Genomic DNA, 18662 nt, shown 5'->3' on the forward strand with positions numbered 1-18662 from the left:
TGGTCCCGCGCCCTCCTTTCAAGTCCCCACCGTGTCCCCCTCACGTCCCACAGCCTTGTGCTGTCCCCTCGCATGTCCCCCTGCAGTCCCCTCACGTCCCAGCTGCCTTGTGCCACCCCCACAGTGTCCCCTTATGGCCCCGTGGCCTTGCACTGTCCCCTGACAGATCCCCACAGTATTGCCTCACATCCCCACAGCCTTACACAGTCCCCTCACATGTCCCCATGGCATCCCCTCACATCCCAGCTGCCTTGTGCTGGCCCCTCACACATCCCCACTGTGTCCCCTCACATTCTCACAGCCTTGTAGTGTCCCCTCAGGCATCCCCATTGTGTCACCGCACGTCCCCACAGCCTTGCACTGTCCCCTCGCACACCCCCACCGTATCCCCTCACATCCCCACTGTCCCCTCACATGTCCCCACTGCTTCCCCTCACGTCCCAGTTGCCTTGTGCCACCCCCACAGTGTCCCCTTATGGCCCTGTGGCCTTGCACTGTCCCCCGACAGATCCCAACAGTATTCCCTCACATCCCCACAGCCTTACACTGTCCCCTCACATGTCCCCGTGGTGTCCCCTTACATCCCAGCTGCCTCGTGTTGTCCCCTCACGCATCCCCACCGAGTCCCCTCACATCCCTACAGCCTTGCACTGTCCCCTGACATATCCCCATGGTGTCTCCCCCCATCCCCACAGACTCAGACTGTCCCCTCACACATCAAAGAATCAGAGAATCCCAGAATCATTAGGGTTGTTAAAGCCCCCCAGGATCACCTGGTCCAACCATGACCCTACCACCACTGTCCCCCACCAAACCGTGTCCCCAAGCACCACGTCCAACCTTGCCTTGAACACCCCCAGGGACAGGGACTCCACCACCTCCCTGGGCAACCCGTCCCAACGCCTGACCGCTCTTGCTGAGAAGAAATGTCTCCTCATTTCCAACCCAGACCTCCCCTGGCGCATCCATCCCCATGACGTCCTCTCATGTCCCCGCAGCCTCACTCTGTCCCCTCACATGTCCCCTCACGTCCCCATGGTGTCCCCTCCTGTCCCCACAGCCTCATGCTCTCCCCTCATGCATCCCCACCATGTCCCCTCGTGTCCCTGCAGCTTTCCTGTCACCCCTCTCCTTGTCACCCAGCAGTCCCGTCCCCACCCCTGCTCTCGGTCAGGTAGGAGACACCCGGGGAAGGGAAAGATGAACCACAAACTTGTTGGAAATTACCAATTTTCCTTTTTTTTATCAGCCCTGCCTGGGGCCTGCCTGATCCTTGCTGGAATGCCAGAGGGGAACCAAGCGTTGGAGTCCTACCGCTCCCTGCCCCAGGGAAATGTCAGCGCTGAAGGGCAGGGTGAGGCGTTACTTGATGGAGATGCCTCGTGTTGGCGGTTTAAAACTCTTCTTCATCCAGGATAAACCCTCCCCAAGTTTCCACTGGGAAATTTTCTTCTAGCTTTGTGTTGACGTCCAGCACTTCTCATAACACGTGCTAAACATTCCTCTGTGGTTTCTTCTATTTTGTTTTGCAATAAATACCAAATGCAGGAAGACAAGGTTTCCCATCCCGCTGCATTTACACCCCTTTTGTAATACACCTTCACAGGAAGCTAAGGACTTTATCGATACATCGATTCCTGTTTCCAAAGGCTTCTCCATAGCTGATGCAGTTAATTTAAAAACTCATAAAGTCTACAAGGTGGTTTTGAGGTGTTTGTTTGTTTTTCCTTTCAATGTGGATTATACTAAATTTTATTTGCTATGTTTCTTATTTGCCTGTCCTGGCTGGGTTATAGCGTGGCCCCACACGTGGATTAGCTGGGTCAGGGAGATTGCTGCTGCAAAGAAAAGGGATGTCTGGCTTCTCCCACCCTCCCTGCATCCCATCTGCCTGAATCCCCCTGTCTCTGGTGCCCTTATCAGCCCATTTCAGCTTCCTGAACTGCTTCTTTTCTATATACCATCTACTTAGGTCAGTAAACTGTTACCTGTAAATTGAGTCTATGATTTAATAAGCTATAATGCTTCAAATCACCCTGAACCAACTCCATAGACCTTTTGCTGGGAAAATAAAACCATCATGGCTGGGACGCACAGAGTCACGACCTGCAAGCTCTGACCCTGCATGCAGGTGGCTTGCTTTCCTTTGTTGTACTGACAGTTAAAAGCAAGACAAAAGAAAGAACTTCTCAGCATCTAACAGTGCTACGACACCTGCTTCTGTGCGAGAGAAGCGATGCATGTTTCCTTCTGCTCTTACCATTTTCAGGTGGGCCACAGCGCTGAGCTGAAAAATGTGTTTTTAGGGCCAGTGATGGAAGGATCACTGAACTATCACCTTTACGAGCACCGGGTCCTTTTCTGATTTATATTTTGTCTCCAGGGATACTGGCTTCAGAAAACTGAGAGGTCCCAATGGAGTGCCATGTCTCACAGGACTGAACCATGCAGCAGGAGAATCTCAAATTAAATTTGGGTGTGTGAGATCCGTAACTCGAATGCATTCATTTATTGGTACTGAGAGCTGTAACAGAGAAGAAGAGAGATAGACTTGGCTGCTTTGGAAGGAAAGATTGCAAAATTAGCCTTAACACTCGAGGAATAATCTTCCTTTGGGTGCCCAGGGTGGTGACACCAGCCCTAATATTAATGATGTTGCAAAGTATACATTTAATCAGCAAGAGCTGAGCAAGGACCTTTAACTCCCTGATGTCAGGCATTTTATTTCTGATTTTAAAAGGAGCAGGAGAAAGGTCAAAATCATTACCCACAAATTGCTCTTTGTTATGGAAAGGCAATGATTTTTTGCAGATTCTGGGACTCAATGAATATTTGTGTCAGTAGTATGAGAGGTCTCCAGGTCTGCCCAAAGCTGGTAGAGAGGCGTTTTGCAATTTCATCTTGTGAATCGAATCATTGTGCAAAACGTTCCTATCCAATGGTGCTTGAAACACAGCAGCTGATCAACAATGAAATTAAAACTACAACCTGAAACCAAAGTATGGAACAGTTGAATTTTAATGTCCTTTCACATTTTTCTTAAAGAAAAAAAATAATGAAGATGTGACAGAGCCACTGAAACTCCCAGAGCAGCACTGCAGAGATGGATGCAAGGAGACCTGGAGTAAGCAATGAGATTTCCCTGGGGATGCACATCAGGTCAGTACTGGAAGCAGGAGAAAGACCAAAGTGTGCTGATCTCATTTGTGACTTTATGCCCTGGATGCCACGATTCTCCTACAAACATTGCAGTCAACAGGGGAGATCAAACAGCCTCGTACTTTAAAGGCAGCCTGCATCACAGCTGCATGCTTGTTGTTCTCATAATCCAGCTGAGCTTACCAAAGACATGAAACCCAGCTTCTTGTTTGTGATCATCTCTCCTGTTGTACTTGGCCCTGGCAAATATTGCCCCTTTTCAGGCTGCACATAGTAGACCCAGAGTGTAAACCAGGGACATGTCCCTAATATCACTGTAGACAGCAGCAATCTCAGCTGTAAACTAATTAGGTACCCCCTCGGCCCTGGTGTTTTGGGGAGTCCCAGTTTATCCTCTGAGCATCTGGGTGCTGTTTTTTGTTCGTTTGTTTTATCTTTGTGAAATATCCAGAAGAGCAAAGCTTGAAAGAAACGCAGCAGTGGGCACTCACGCAAACCTTGCACCGCGCTCCTTGGGTCCCAGCAAATTCTCCTGAGTGTGCAGCCATAATCTTGGTAGTACACAAAACTCCAGTTTTCAGCGCTAGCATCATCACCTGTAAAAGTACAAAATGACTTTTAAAACGTCTCCTTGCAACTTTGGTAACTGTTTCTTTTTTTCTTTTTTTTTCATCATAAATCTACTGAATGCTGCACCGATCTTGGAAACAGCATAAGGACTAGCTGGCAGGGGAGCTGCAGGGATCCTTCTGGTGCACAGCGACTGTTCACACATTAGTTCACACATTACAGTGGAGTTAGTTGCTCTACAAGAGCAGCAGCTCCTACAGACTGGCCCATGAAATTGAACGAGGGGCTGAAGACTCGAACTTACCCTGTCTCCTTGTCCTGGAGAGTAACACTTGTAAATAATATTTAACAGATGAAACACGTAAAATAATTTGAAAAGAAGGGAAAATGGGAGCAAGAGAAATATTCTCATTGTAACACAGCAAACTGATAGATGTTGAAGGGTATGTTCCTGGGATTCCTGTTGCATAACCGGAGATGTTTGAAGCACTTCTAGGGGGCATTGCTGTGAATCTGTCTAGGGCACCTATTTTGGTATTGACCCTGAGAGGAGTCTGTTTTTCTTCAATGCCCAGAAAATGAATCTAGTGTAACCGTGTCGGGTTTAGACATCTAAATTTGTGTTTGCTGAAGGCAAGATGCATCAATCCTAATGCAGGATCTGAAAATACTCTGGGAGCATTCCCTTAAAAGACCCGATAATACTCTTTTGTACAGAATTTGCAATGCTCTCATACAAGGCTCTGACAAATGTAAGTTAAACGCAAGTTCCTCTTCCAAGGAGCAGATGAGGTTTATCCCCATTTCAAAGATGACGATGCTGAGACACAGAGAGGTTATGTGATCTGTCCAAGAATCTTTCAATACTCCCAGGTGTAAAGCCCGAGTATCCTGACTCTCAAACTTTCTTTCTCAGAGCTCTATAAAAGATTCTTTCAAACATTGCTTGTGTGTAACAAAATGTCTTGTACTTAGAGCTTCCCCCAGCCAAAACCACCAGCACCAGCAGAAACCAAGCCCAAAGGCTCATAATAATGGTTGTTTCACAAATGCTTTCCAAAAAGGCAAAAAAGAATGGGCAGAGTCTCTGGAAATTTATTATATATAGTAGCTGGCAAGCATCTGACTGAGGAGGAGTTTGAGTGAAAGGAGTTCTGTTGAAGTTTTAATTAATATCGTATGAGGGGAAACTTGAACAACCGAGCAACGCTGAAGGGAGGACAGGGACACAGAGACCTTAGAGACACAGAGGAGGGTGTCAAAGCACTGTTAATTGAATCTGTCCAAAATTCATCTAGGTACAGACACCCTTTTTCCTTTCGGAGTTTATCAATTTACTTCTATCAGAGGCTCCTGAAGATCCAGTGTTCGGGTGGAAATGCATCCCATCTGAAGAGAAGCAGAGGATTTCAGTAATAAAATAAAACCTGTAAGACATGCATAAGGAGATACAGAGATTGATCCTCCTCTTTTCTTACACCAAGCTGCCTTAAAATAGCAGGGTAGAATTAATGGGGTCTTTTTGGTAGGAGTCCCGTGCGGTGGGTGAGTTGGATTATAGCCTCCTTCCTTAACCATACAAAATGCATAATCATAACTGGAGGACTTGGGATTAAACACTGTCAGAAAAGCAATCAGAATTAAGTTGTTTGTAGGGTTGCAAGGGACTGAATCAGTACAGGCAAGTCCATAAACTGGAATGAAAATTGCTCTCGTAGGAGATAGCTGCATTTGAGACAGATGCATTTGTCTGCGTGGCTTCACCGTCTTTTCTGTGTCTGAGACTGCTGAGACCTAAAAGAAGGTGTAGCTCTGTTGAAAGAAGGAAGCCCAGAAAGGTAGGGACCCTCTGCCAGAGTGACATTTCTGGGTGCTGCTGGATTTGCAATGCAAACTAAGAAAAAAGGATAAAAAGAAATAAATAACAATAATTAAAAAGCTTTTTGCAAAAAGCAAAACGCAGCACGTGTAGTGCAAGAGGATCAAACACCCCTCCTATTCACAACCAAAAACCTTGAGATGCTCAAAATGTGAGGCGGCGACAATGCCAACAAGGGAGAGGCACCTGAAAAACTCCTGAGATAAGGCTCAGGGGAACGAAGAATACCTACACAGGATTGCATCCCCCCCTCTGACAAGCAGCAGAGAACCGTAGCGTGACTGCTGACAGTCGGTTGCTGTCTATCTTTGTTAGTCAAATCACTCCTGGCACCGCCAGCAGTGCTGTCTGCTGGCTCCCCCAGTGACACAGAGTTTTAGACACCCAGCAGAAGTGGAGACACCTACATTTAAGCGTCTTCATCTGGAGCTGGTTCCCGGCCCACTCGCATGTTTTATGGCACGTCACAGCATCGCGCATCTTCGGGGGGAGAAACATTTTATGGTTAATGGTACGAACAGATAGATTTCTTTCACTTTCGTACCTTGCGCAGCCTTTTGTGCCTAGATTTCTTGCACTTTTGCACGAAGAGTTCCTTCCCCAAAAAATACAAATGTAAGATTTAAGCACTGTAGTTGAAAAAAAAAAACAACATGTAGACATCTGGGAATGTGTTGGCAAAAAGAATATAATCTTTCCATCCACCAAGTACAAGTTGTCACATCTTAAAAAAAAGATGATTTACATGAATGGCTTCGAAAGCATCGGGAGAATTTCCCATATTGAGCCACGCTGGTAGCTGGCGTTTCTCACTTCAGGTTATTGACTAATGCCCACATCTCACTCTGAGCGCGTTCTTGGGGCTGTTTGCATGGGGAGATTGACGGAATGCTTCCCCTGTGGACTCCTGCTGTTGATGTCTTTTATTTCAAGGTAATTAGTGTGCCTCAGCATGGATTATTTGACATTTATTCAATAGCAGGATGGGCACAGAAGGAGCTGCGGCAGAACAGCATGTTTTCTAGCAGCTATGCAGATCGGTTTCCCCAGCAGACAGGCTATTAAAGAAGATAAACAAGAGTAGCAGCGAGGAAATAATGACAATTCTCTGAAGAATAACTACGGATAAAACAGAGATGAGAAAGGGCAGGAAAGCATCTCCCCAAAACCAGCACGGTGCACAGCCGCAGCATGCTGAGACCGAGCAGGGAGGGAGATACGGGGGAAAAAACTGTATGCATCAGCTCGGCCACACCACGTTGCGTGTCCAGGGTGGGAAAACTCCTTCCCTCCTCCCTCCTTGGTACCCCAAAGAATGCAACACCAAAGTTTACGCCGTGCCTTTGCGCTGCGAGGTCTGAGCCCTGCGCGTCGGCAGAAGACGGGGTCCCTGGAGGAGGGCTGGCACTTTTACTTAGGTGCTGGCTAGGTTTGACTTTGAAAAAAGGCAGGTGGGTGGATCTGGGTGGAAAACAACCCCAAACGGATTCGGTAAGCGGTAGGAAAACCAAAAATACCAGTTTTGCAGAGGGCACTGCGGCCGTGCGGTGGTTCAGCCCCTGCAGCAGAGCTCGCCAAGGTGCAACCACGGTTGCGGCCAGGGAATGAACGCCTGCCCAGGGGGCACGGGCACCACGTCTGCAAAACCTCCCCTCTTCGTGCAATTCCCAGCCTCGGTCAGCAGGTGCCAGCTCGGCACCACTCCTGCCGGGAAGCCCCGAGGCGTTAAACCCTGCTGCGGGTGCTGGGGCGAGCAGGGGCAGCGGTGCAAGGCAGAGCTTCTGCTGCGGGCAATGCCCCGCTCTTCCCCCGCTTCCCACCGGCCCCAGGAGCTGGGGGAGCGGTGGTCCCAAGCTTCGACCCCGCAGCAGCCCCTGGAAAAGTGGGGCTGGAGTGGGGTCGCTGCCCTTCGTCCCCACGACACGCTGCCCTTCATCCCCACGGCACGCTGCGCCGGCACCGCCGAAACCCACCGAAACCCACCGCGGTGGCTTGGGGAGCAAAGCGGGCCAGAGACTAGCCCGATACCAACAAAAAAAAATGGGGTTTGGCTGCGCAGGGCTCAGGGAGAGCCTTGCTCAGCTCCATCAGGTGCAGAACCCCAAAGATCCCCCGTTGGGAGGATGCCAGCCCCGTTGAACAGGGGAGCGCCTCGCTCCGGGGCGAAGTCGCCCGCCCCGTGCGAGCTCCAAGCGGATGCAGATCCTCACTCGACTGCGTCAATTTTTCACCTGGCAAAGGTCGGGGAAGGAAATTGCACGCCTTCGATGTGTTAAAATCGGCTCACGTGACGCACGTGGCCCTGCGGCGTGCTGGGGCGTCTCTCCAGCGGCCACAACAATCGCCTTACTCAGCTGGCATCGTGTTTGTTGGGCTGCTGACAAAGCTGCTCGCATCCTCTTCCTCCGGCGGTCCCGTGCACCTTCTCCCACGCCGTTTCTCTCTTTTTATTCATGTCACCGTAGCTATTCTTGTACCGTGACATTTTGCTTTCGGCTTGACATTTGTGTTTGGTTTATGGGAAGGACAGTGCAGGTCTTAATACATTACTCATCATTTTGCTTTAAAAACGTCTCTTTTCATCTTTTGTTTTGTTTTGTTTTGGTTTGGTTTGGTTTGGTTTCCTGCCTTGAGCATTCTGGATGCTTTCCTGACCTCGGCTGAAGGGCCTGGGAACCGTAAAATCACCCTTTTCACCTTCAGAGCACAGTATGTCCTGGTGTCACCGACTGGTCTTAGGGTTAGAACGAGCTTGTTGAAGGTCTTCTAGCTGAGGATTTCTTTTCTTCCTACAAAATTGAGGAACGGGGTCTGGTGCTGCTCCCACTCACGCCTGCCTTATACTCCAAGGTAACTAGATGGGCCTAAGCTGAAACAAGAGAGGTTCAGACTGAGACGAGGAGAAGCTTTTTCCTGCAGCGGGCAGGGCTCCAGGCAGGCTGTGTGTCTCCGTTCGTGCAGGTTTTCAAGGCCTGACGGGATAAAGCCCCAAGCAACCCGGCCCAGTCTCAGGGCAGGCCCTGCTTTGGGCAGGAGGTCGGAGCTGAGGCCTCCCGAGGTCCCTTCCAACCTGAACCTTCGTCCCACCAAGTCCCCAGTACCGAAGACGGAGAAGAAAGATGCCTGAAGGTCGGTGCTGTTGAGCTTAAAAAGGCCTCGAAGATACTGAGCACTGCTAAGCATTTTCACCGTGTTAAAGCCCTTTCCATTCAGAATCTCAAAGCCTTTAACAAACAAAGTCTAGCGCAATCGTCCCCACCCCACACGCGATTCAAGGAGGCCCACAAAGCCAAATGACTTTTACCAGTTCTCCCTTTACTCACCTCCTGCCCAGACCGGGTCCCAAATTCCCACAGCTCCCACCCCTCGTGGCTTATTCTCCTCCCTGTGTGCAGTTTTCTGATCTCTGAGCCCTGCTTTAGCCCTGGTTTGGGGACCAAGGCAGCGTTTTATCACGCCGATGCGAGCCCCCCTCTCCTTCCAGCGACACTCAGACACGAATAGCGTGGGCGGCATAAACTGAAACCCGCACCTGGAGGGAGCCGAATTCAGCCCCTTTAATATTCTGAAAGAATATTTATTGATTTAAACATAGCTGGAACAGCAGCTGCTGTACATCCACGTGTGCCAGTGAAAACGGAGCGGGTCTGTGCCATGTCTGCTGAAAGAAAAGCTCCTGTCCGGAGACTTACAGGTTCATCTGCCCCTTGTCACAGGAGGCAAAAACACCACGTCTGACCCCAAAGAGTGGGAATTGATGGTGTTTTTTTTGTTGTTTTTTCCCATTCCGGTGTCTGAAATAAGACCTTTTAGCAGAACCAGCTGCTTCCATCAGAAATAACTCGCTTCTCCTGGGAGATGAGCCTGTGAAAAACATTCCGAACTGGCAGGTTTTTGGCAGCAGCAGGGAAAGACAGAAGGAAAAGCCATTTTTACCATCCCGACTGTCACTTTTCACATTTTTTTTTCCCCCATAAAGCACGAAGAAAACAGTATCTAGTCAACAGTTCCCTGAAATTCATGTCAGATAGAGATGGAAGTGAGCAGAGAATTGGGTGTGAAACCTCTGCGCACCAGGACGGTGACACCGAGCCAGGTGCAAGTCCAGGCCCTCTTCTTGGCCCTGGGTTGTTGCAGCAGGATTCCTCTCTGCCTCTCCTTTCCCACTGCTGAAATGGATCCTGATCTCCCAGGTATTTGCAGGTCTGTCAACAGGCAATGCCACGTGCGCTCACCCCACCCTTTTCTTCCTCTGCCATGCTAAAAACAACGCATGAGTGCCAGCTCCCCCTGGGTATGAAAAGCAGAGTCAATAAAACAGGGGTTTTGTAGGTGCTTGAAAAGAGCTGAGTCCCTAAAGGGCACAGAAGGTTCCTTGTGGCAGGTGAAATTTGGTGGCGACTTCAAATTAGCAGGTCTACGACTGCGTCCCTCGCAGGTGGCACTGCAGCCCCCGGGGGGTGTCCCCAGCGCCCCGTCTGGGGCTGCTGCCCCCAGGGACCTGCCCGCACGCCAGCCTGCTCCCTAACTCGGCTCTTTTAGGGGATTTCTCGTAAAAAGGGTGCCCTGGTGAGTGCTCAGCCTGGCTGGGGTGGTTTCAGCGGGACTGGCTGCACGCAGAGCTGTGCCGGCAGGGGAGCTGGCAAGAAGCTGGGGACAAAGCGGACATGGGGACATCTCCACCAGCATCGACGAGGGCCGGGCGGTGCGTCTGAGCTGCATCTTTCCTTTGTGAGCACAAACATCAGCTGGAGAGCCCGGAGGAGCAACACAGACCCCGAGACGGGTCAAAGGATGACTGCAGCTGAGGGAAGGTGGGCGGACGCAGGGCCTGGCACCGGCTCCGAGCCCTCTCCCCAGGCGCGGCGAGGAGCTTCCTTAACTACTTCCTAAATGCACCCCCGGTGCGTGCGGCCCGCAGCACAGCCTCACACGTGCATTTCCTTGTTTTCCTTCCCCTTTGTCACAGCCTCGGGAGCGTTTCTTTGAGTCACTGAATACGTAAGGGGGGGAAGGAGCGGTTCTGGCTGTGGGTCACGTCCCCCCGAGGTCCTGCCTGAATGAGCTGGGGACGTCAGCTCGAGTGAGAGGTTTATTATGGAATGAGCCGGAGTGAAAATGTTCGTCCCTCAGACAACTGCAGGGCTGGTGGGCTGTGCTTGCAGCACGGGCGTGATGCCGGGGTCCTGTGCGGGGACCTGGCTGGCCCTTCTGAGCTGCCACATGGGGACCTGCGGGCACACAGCGGGTGTAGGTATGAAGGAAAAATGAGCCCGTGGCTCACGGCTTGCCAGAACCACCTCCTTACGCACCAAGCCAGGAGGCCTCTCCGCCTCTGGAGGTCTCTGAGACCCACCTGGATGCCAAGATCGATCCCCCCGGGGTGAGGAGGTGACCTCTGGGCTCCTTCCAGGCCGATGGATGAACAGAGGCACACGGTGACGGGTCCAGAAACAAGCCCAGGATGTTCCGATTTTCCTCGGGGTGGGATTTTCCTTCTGAGCTTGCGCAGCCCCGAGCAGAGCCGGGCTCCAGCCCACGCGCCAAACTCCTGCACGCTTCAAAAAATTCATATCGTTATTTAATGCGGACAGTTAGCACCCGTGCTGGCGTGGCCCTCGGCACAAACCTCAGGAAGAGGAGCCAGTTTGGTACAACCTGCCTGAAAAAAACGGGGATTTGCTTGGGGAGGGGTCTCCGTAGCTGGCGGTGTGAGGGGCACCCCAGGCCAGGCACTCGGCTCCTGTTTCTGCCCGTGACACCGGCACGGCTCCGTCACCTCTCCGTGACATCCTGGCCTTGCCAAAGTCAACAGGAATTTTGTCACGGGCTCGCCCGGAGCCAAGACGCTGCCCTTTGCATCCGCCCGTGGCTCGCCGCGGGCTGCGCGCGGCCCCCCTCCTGCCAGGCACCTGTCTCACAGCCCCCACCTTCGTCCTCCCCTCCCCTTCCTGCCATTAAATCCTGCTTGCCTTAGCTCCAGAGCTCCCCGAGGGGTAACGTCCTTCAGCCTCGCGCCAGGAGGACGGGCCCTGCCTGCTCCTGCAATCCGAGGAGTCGGGGAGGATTCAAGAAGCTCGGCCGCGGCGAAAGGTGTCCCGGGGAAAAGGCAACGCAGAGCAGCGTCACGAACAAAAAGCCTTTAACAGTGATGTGAGGGTAAAACCTGAGCTACCCGTGGGCTCCTTTCCACGCAAACTTCTCCGTACCCCCCCCGCTCCCAAGGCAGGATGCCGGCAGGGAATGCCCCGCGCTCCTTTCCGTCGTCCTGTTTCCGAGGATGGCGGACCGGTCGCACACCCTTCTCCCCGTCTTACGCAGGCAGCGCCGCTGCCCGCCAGGAAGGAAGAGCGTTCGGCTTTGATGTCCCAGCGGGAGCTCGGAGCTCAGCCGCGCGAAAAGGAAATAGCCGGACCCGCACACAATGTTGGTGCCGAGCGCCAGCCTTGCCTGCCAAGGGCGGGCGCCGGCAGCAGCGGCAGAGCCCCGAGCGGCTCTCCCCGATTCCTGCCCGCAAGGAGCCGGTAGACGAAGGAAATGCGCCCACGAGGCGCTGACACAACGCCCCGGAGGGGTTTTTATGGTGCCGTTTCCCAGCCCGTCCCGGCGTTTTACGAGCCACTGTGGCGCTCGCTCCTTTGCGTCGAGCGAGCGAGCGAACGGGGGGAGCGCGCCCCACGACGCCGCCGTCGGCCGCCGGCCAAACTGTCAGGGGCCACAAAGGGCGGCCTCCCAGCCAGGTGCGTTTGTGATAAAAAAAAAAAAAAAACGGGTTTATCAGCGCAGCCGATTGCTCCGTAAAATCAAAACGCACGCACCGACACTTTCACATGCTTGATCTCGCCGGCGGCAGGGTTGCTCGGTGGGAGCGGTCGGCGCGGGGGCGCTCCGGCAGGGCCCGCGTTCATTTTCCACGCCTGCCATAAAAAAAAAAAAAGAAAATGAAAAGCGAAGGCGGGGAGGTTTTGTCGCTCTCGAAGCCGCGCTGTGATTCATCTCGGCAGGCCGCCTGCGGCCTCCGCTCCCGAGGCTTTATCCCCGAGGCCTGACCTCGTGGTGCAGCCCCGGCGTCCCGGTTTGTCACCAGCGCTCCCAGCAGGGCCGGGGGAGCAAACTGGGGCCGGATCCCCCGCAGGGGTTGGGTACGGCGAGCACGGAGCCGTCTGCTTTATCCGACAAAACAACCGCAAGCAAACGCGTTTAGAATAGGAACTGCGCGTTTCCCCGGGTTCCCCACCCTACAGGTGCTGTACCCCACAGCCCTGGGCCCTACCGGCCACCCCCAATGCCCCGTTCCCCGTCCCCGTGCCTTATCCCCCATCCCTGGACCCTTTTCCCGACCCCTGCCCCCTATCTCCTAGGCCCTGTCCCCTGTCTCGGGATTCTCTCCTCCGTCCCCTGTTCTTGATCCTCTGTCCCGATGCCTGTCCCCTATCTCCCCGTCCTGGTCTCTATCATGTACGGCCCCTGTCCCCTGTCCCTGTCCCTTATCCTCTACCCCCAGGTCCTATCCCCTGTCCCCATGCCTGGCCCCTAGATCCTATTCTAGGTCCCCTTTCCCCTGTCCCCGTGCCTGTCCCCTGTCCACATATAACTGTCACCTGAGCCCTGTAGCCCCATATCCTATTCCCAGGCCCTGTTTGCTGTCCTTGATCCCCTGTCCCCACGCCTGTCCCTTTTCCCTGGCCCCTTGTCCCCTGTCCCCGTGCCTGTCCCCTACCCACAAACACCTGTCCCTTGTCACCTATCCCCTATTCTCAGGCCCTACTCCCTGTGCCTGTCCCCATGTCCGTCCCCTGTCCCCATATACCTGTCCCCTCTGCCTTATTCTCAGCCCCTATTCCTGGTCTCCTGTCCCTGTCCCTATCCCCATGCGTGTCCCCTGACCCCATGTCCATCTCCTGTCCCCATACACCCGTCCCCTCTCCCCTATCCCCAGCCCCTATTTCTGGTCCCCCGTCCCCACGTCTGTCCCCACGTCTGTCCCCTGTCCCCATATTCATCCCCATCCCCGTATACCTGTGCCCCCTGCCCTATTCCCAGCCCCTAACCCTGGTCCCCCATCCCCTGTCCCCATGTCTGTCCCCTACCTCATACACCCGTCCCCTCTGCCCTATCCCCAGCCCCTATTCCTGGTCCCCTGTCCCCGTGCCTGTCCCCTGTCCCCATGTCTGTCCCCTATCCCCATATACCTGTCTCCTGTCCTATATACCCATCCCCTCTTCCTGTCCCCCTGTCCGTCCCCTATCTCCATATACCTGTCCCCTCTGCCCTGTTCCCACCCCCTATTCCTGGTCCCCTGTCCCCATGTCTGTCCCTTGTCCCCAGGTCTGTCCCCTGTCCCCATATACCCGTCCCCTCTTCATGTCCCCATGTCTGTCCCCTGTCCCCATACACCTGTCCCCATACACCTGTCCCCATATACCTGTCCCCTGTCCCCTACCCTCACCCCCTATTCCTGGTCCCCTGTCCCTATGTCTGTTCCCTGTCCCCAGGTCTGTCCCCTGTCCCTGTATAACCGTCCCCTCTTCCTGTCTCCACGTCTGTCCCCTGTCCCCATGTCCATCCCCTGTCCCCATATACCTGTCCCCTCTCCCCACCCCCTATTCCTGGTCCCCTGTCCCCACGTCTGTCCCCTGTCCCCATGTCTGTCCCCTGTCCCCATGTCTGTCCTCTGTCCCCATAACCCCTTCCCTCTTCATGTCCCCATGTCTGTCCCCTGTCCCCCTGCCTGTCCCCTGTCCCCATGTCCGTTCCCTGTCCCCATATACTCGTCTCCTCTTCCTGTCCCCATGTCTGTCCCCTGTCCCCAAGTCTGTCCCCTGTCCCCTGTCCCCATGTCCACCCATTCTCCCCTACCCCCACTCCCCATTCCTGCTGCCCTATCCCCATGTCCGTCCCCTGTCCCCATGTCTGTCCCCTGTCCCCAGGTCTGTCCCCTGTCCCCTATCTCCATGTCCATCCCCTGACCCCATACACCCGTCCCTTCTCCCCTATCCTCACCCCCTATTCCTGGTCCCCCTGTCCCCATGTCTGTCCCCTGTCCTCCTGCCTGTCCCCTGTCCTCTGTCCCCATGTCCGTCCCCTGTCCCCATGTCCGTCCCCTGTCCCTACGTCTGCCCCCTGTCCCCATGTCTGTCCCGTCCCATCTGTCCCTGTCCCCATGCCTGTCCCCTGTCCCCACATCCGTCCCCTGTCCCCACGTCCGTCCCCTGTCCCCACATCCGTCCCGTCCCCACGCCTGTCCCCTGCCCCCTGTCCCCATGTCTGTCCCGTCCCCATATACCCCTTCCCTCTTCATGTCCCCATGTCCGTTCCCTGTCCCCTGTCCCCTGTCCCCATGTCCGTCCCGTCCCCATGTCTGTCCCCTGTCCCCACATGTGTCCCCTGTCCCCTGCCCCCTGTCCCCACGTCTGTCCCCTGTCCCCATGCCCGTCCCCTGTCCCCACGCCCGCCCCCTGCCCCCCGTCCCCTATCCCCATATCCGTCCCGTCCCCACACACCCTCCCCCCGTCCCCCCGTCCCCCCTTACCCCCCCTTTCCCCCCGTCCCCCCCCGGTGCCCGCCCCTCGCGGCTCCTCCCAGCGGCCGCGGCCTAACGCGGCCTCCGCACCGGAGCGGAGCCGGGCCGGGCCCAACCCCGAACCGGGCCGAACCGAACCGAGCCGGGCCGGGCCCAACCCCGAACCCCGAGCCGGGCCGGGCCGGGCCGGGCCTGCCGGCGGCGGCCATGTCGCGGGGCGCCGTGCGGGTGCTGCGCCTGGGCCCGCTGCCCTACGCCGAGGCGCTGCGGGTCCAGGAGCGCTGCGTGGGGGCGGCTCGGGCCTCGTCCTGCCGCGGCGCCCAGCCCCCCGGCCGCCGTCCCGCGGCGGCGGAGAGCGTGGTGCTGAGCGAACCGGCCGGCCCCGTCTACGCCTGGGGCTTGCGGGGAGCCCCGGCGGCGGAGCTGGCGGCGAGGCTGCGGGAGAAAGGAGCGGGGCTGGCGGCGGTGCGGCGGGGGGGCCACGTTACCTTCCACGGCCCCGGGCAGCTGCTCGCCTTCCCGGTGCTCGACCTCCGGCGCCGGCGCCTGGGGCTGCGGGGCTACGTGGGGAGCTTGGCGGAGGTCGGCGTGAGGCTGTGCCGCCGCCTCGGCCTGCCCGCAGCGCGCGCCCTGCCGCCGCCGCTCACCGGCGTGTGGCTGGGGGACGGCAAGGTGGGCGCCATCGGTGAGCGGGGGGGGGCACGGGGGGGCGGGGGGCTGTGTGTAATGGGGGGGGGATGGGGGGTGTGCAAGGGGGGTGTGCAAGAGGGGGGGCACCTGGGGTGTGTGTAAGGGGGGGGGGGTATGTGGGGTGTGCAAGGGGGGGGTATGGGGGGGGCACCGGGGGTGTGCAAGGGGGGGCACTGGGGGTGTGAAAGGGGGGGATATGGGGGGGCACCGGGTTTGTGTGTAATTGGGGGGGGGGGTAAGGGGTGTGTGCAAGGGGGTGTGTGCAGGGGGGGGCATGGGGGGGGCACCGGGGGTGTGTGTAAGGGGGGGGGTATGGGGGGTGGGCAAGGGGGGTGTGCAAGGGGGGCACTGGGGGTGTGAAAGGGGGGGGTATGGGGGGGACGCCGGGGGTGTGCAGGGGGGGGGCACCAGGGGTGTGCAAGGGGGCTGTGCAAGGGGGGGCAGTTATGGGGGGTGGGCAAGGGGGGGCACAGGGGGTGTGTGTAAGGGGGGGTATGGGGGGTGTGCAAGGGGGGGGGCATGGGGGGGGCAGCGGGGGTGTGTGTAATGGGGGGGGTATGGGGAGTGTGCAAGGGGTGTGTGCAAGGGGGGGGCATGGGGGTGGGCACCAGGGGTGTGTGTAAGGGGGGGGGGTATGGGGGGGCACCGGGTTTGTGTGTAATGGGGGGGGTATGGGGGGTGTGCAAGCAGGGTGTGCAAGGTGGGGCACAGGGGTGTGTGTAAGGGGGGGGTATTGGGGGGGAGGCACCAGGGGTGTGTAAGGGGGGTGTGCAAGGGGGGGGTTGGGGGGGGCACAGGGGTGTGTGTAATGGGGGGGGATGGGGGGTGTGCAAGGGGTGTGTGCAAGGGGGGGGGCATGGGGGGGCACGGGGTGTGTGTAATGGGGGGGGATGGGGGGGGCACCGGGTTTGTGTGTAATGGGGGGGGTATGGGGGGTGTGCAAGGGGTGTGTGCAAGGGGGGGGCATGGGGGGGGGCACCGGGGGTGTGTTTAAGGGGGGGGGTATGGGGGGGGGTGGCACTGGGTTTGTGTGTAATGGGGGGGGCATGGGGGGGTGTGCAAGGGGGGGGGCATGGGGGGGCACAGGGGTGTGAAGGGGGGGGTATGGGGTGTGTGCAAGGGGGGGGTATGGGGGGGGCACCGGGGGTGTGTGCAATGGGGGAGGTACCGGGGGGGCACTGGGGTGTGGGTAATGGGGGGGTGTGTGCAATGGGGGGGGCACTGGGGGTGTGCATAATGGGGGGGGGACTGGGGGGCACTGGGGGTGTGCAAGGGGGAGGCACCGGGGGTGGGCACCGGGAGGGGATGCATGGGGGTGTGCAATGGGGGGGGCAACAGGGGTGTGTGCAATGGGGGGGGAAGGGGGGTGTGCAATGGGGGGGGAAGGGGGGTGTGCAATGGGGGGGGAAGGGGGGTGTGCAATGGGGGGGGCACCAGGGATGACACTGGGAGGGGGTTACGTAGGTGTGTGTGCTGGGGGGGGGGCACGGGGAGGGGGTTTCATAGGGGTGTGTGCAATGGGGGGGCCCTGGGAGGTAGTAGGGGCGTGCAATGGGATTGGGGGGGGGGGCAACGGGGAGGGAGGGGGGGCACCAGCGGGGGGTGTGTGTGATGGGGGTGGGGGGCACCGAGAGGGGGATGGATGTGGGGGATGGGGTGCACACGCTGGGGGAAGGGGGGGTGAAACCGGGGGGGACGTGCACCAGGGGATGTGTGCGGGGGGGGGGTGCGTGTGTGCGTGGAAGGGGATGCATTGGTGGGGGGCATCACCGGGAGGGGGATTCGTGGGGTGGGGGGGTGGGGGTGCACGTGCAGTGTGGGGACACAAACAGGGGAGCATGAATTTTTTTTGGGGGGGGGTGGGATGCGGCAGCGGGAGGGGTTGTGCATGGGGGGGGGGGGGCGATGCAAGGGGAGGCTGTGTGCTGGGGGGGGGGGCAGGGTGCGCCCTGGCAGAAGCAGGGAGCACCGAGGGGGGGGGTCATACAACACCGAGCAGCACCTTCGGGGTGCTGACAGGTGCCTGGTGTGTGTCCCCCCGTCCCCCCCCCCAGGGGTGCACTGCGGGCACCACATCACCTCGCACGGGCTGGCGCTGAACTGCTGCACCGACCTGGCCTGGTTCGAGCACATCGTGCCCTGCGGGCTGGAGGGCAAAGGCGTCACCTCGCTGAGCCGCGAGCTGGGCCGCCACGTCCCCGTCGACGACGTCCTCGAGCCCTTCCTCGACTGCTTCCAGGAGGTCTTCGGCTGCGCCTTGGTGTTTTCGGAGGGACCCGAGGATTAGGATGGCGCCCAGGGCGGGGGGGGGGGTCCCAGCTGCGAGCTGGGGGCTCGGCGGCGGCGAACGCCGCATCCCGACGGGGCTGCCCCGTGCTTGGTTTTGGGACGGGAGGCCCTGGCTTTTGGGGCTGCCGGACGGCCGAAGTGCTGTGGGGGCTGCTGACCCCGGCCCTATAGCTCCTCGGGGCGCCCGGGGGTGCTGTGAGACCCCCCGTGGTCTCGGGGTACGGCTCCTGTGTGAGACGCTGTGAAAATAACGCTGCTTGGGGTCGGGGCCGGATCCTGCGCGCCTCCCCCAGGGCCGGTAGCGCCGCGGGAAGCGCCCCAATGACAGCTTTTGTGGTGGCTCTTCCTCTCTTCCCCCAAAAATCTGGAGTTGGGGTGGGTGCCTGCTCACCCCCCGGGGACAAGAGGGAGAGGCTGGGGTTGCTGAAGTGCCCTTCCTTGCTGCCGCCGCGCACAAAAACCGGCAGGCTCTGTATAAAGAGAGTGTGTGGGAATGGCTGCTGCTCCTTCTGTGCGCCGTCCCCACGGCGGTGTGGGACCGACCGGGCTGAG

The 18662-nt window shown here is 57.5% G+C and overlaps 2 protein-coding genes across 14 annotated transcripts; one reads left to right on the plus strand and one right to left on the minus strand.

Moving 5' to 3' along the window:
* Positions 1-1216: 1216 nt before the first annotated feature.
* On the minus strand, positions 1217-15759 carry LOC310898850 (uncharacterized protein). 13 transcript variants are annotated; one of them, XM_083834422.1, is made up of 6 exons: positions 15620-15759; positions 12427-12525; positions 10965-11159; positions 6016-6088; positions 3657-3755; positions 1217-2524 (listed from the first exon to the last, which is right to left on the minus strand). In XM_083834422.1, exons 2-6 carry the CDS (start codon positions 12514-12516, stop codon positions 2505-2507), a joined length of 477 nt encoding a protein of 158 aa, XP_083690548.1. In that variant the 5' UTR covers positions 12517-12525; positions 15620-15759; the 3' UTR covers positions 1217-2504. The 13 variants fall into 13 exon arrangements, 3 of the variants coding, with proteins under 3 accessions (XP_083690548.1, XP_083690547.1, XP_083690549.1); XM_083834421.1 differs by having other exon boundaries at positions 3651-3755; XR_014583797.1 differs by lacking the exon at positions 1217-2524 and having other exon boundaries at positions 2532-3755; positions 10965-11166.
* On the plus strand, positions 15250-18604 carry LIPT2 (lipoyl(octanoyl) transferase 2). Its single transcript, XM_083834403.1, has 2 exons — positions 15250-15816; positions 17876-18604. The coding sequence occupies exons 1-2, from the start codon at positions 15339-15341 to the stop codon at positions 18106-18108; spliced, it is 711 nt and encodes a 236-aa protein (XP_083690529.1). The 5' UTR covers positions 15250-15338; the 3' UTR covers positions 18109-18604.
* The last annotated feature ends 58 nt before the right edge of the window (positions 18605-18662 follow it).

Source organism: Anser anser (genome assembly GCF_964211835.1).
Source record: "Anser anser genome assembly, chromosome: 1".
Lineage (NCBI taxonomy): Eukaryota > Metazoa > Chordata > Aves > Anseriformes > Anatidae > Anser > Anser anser.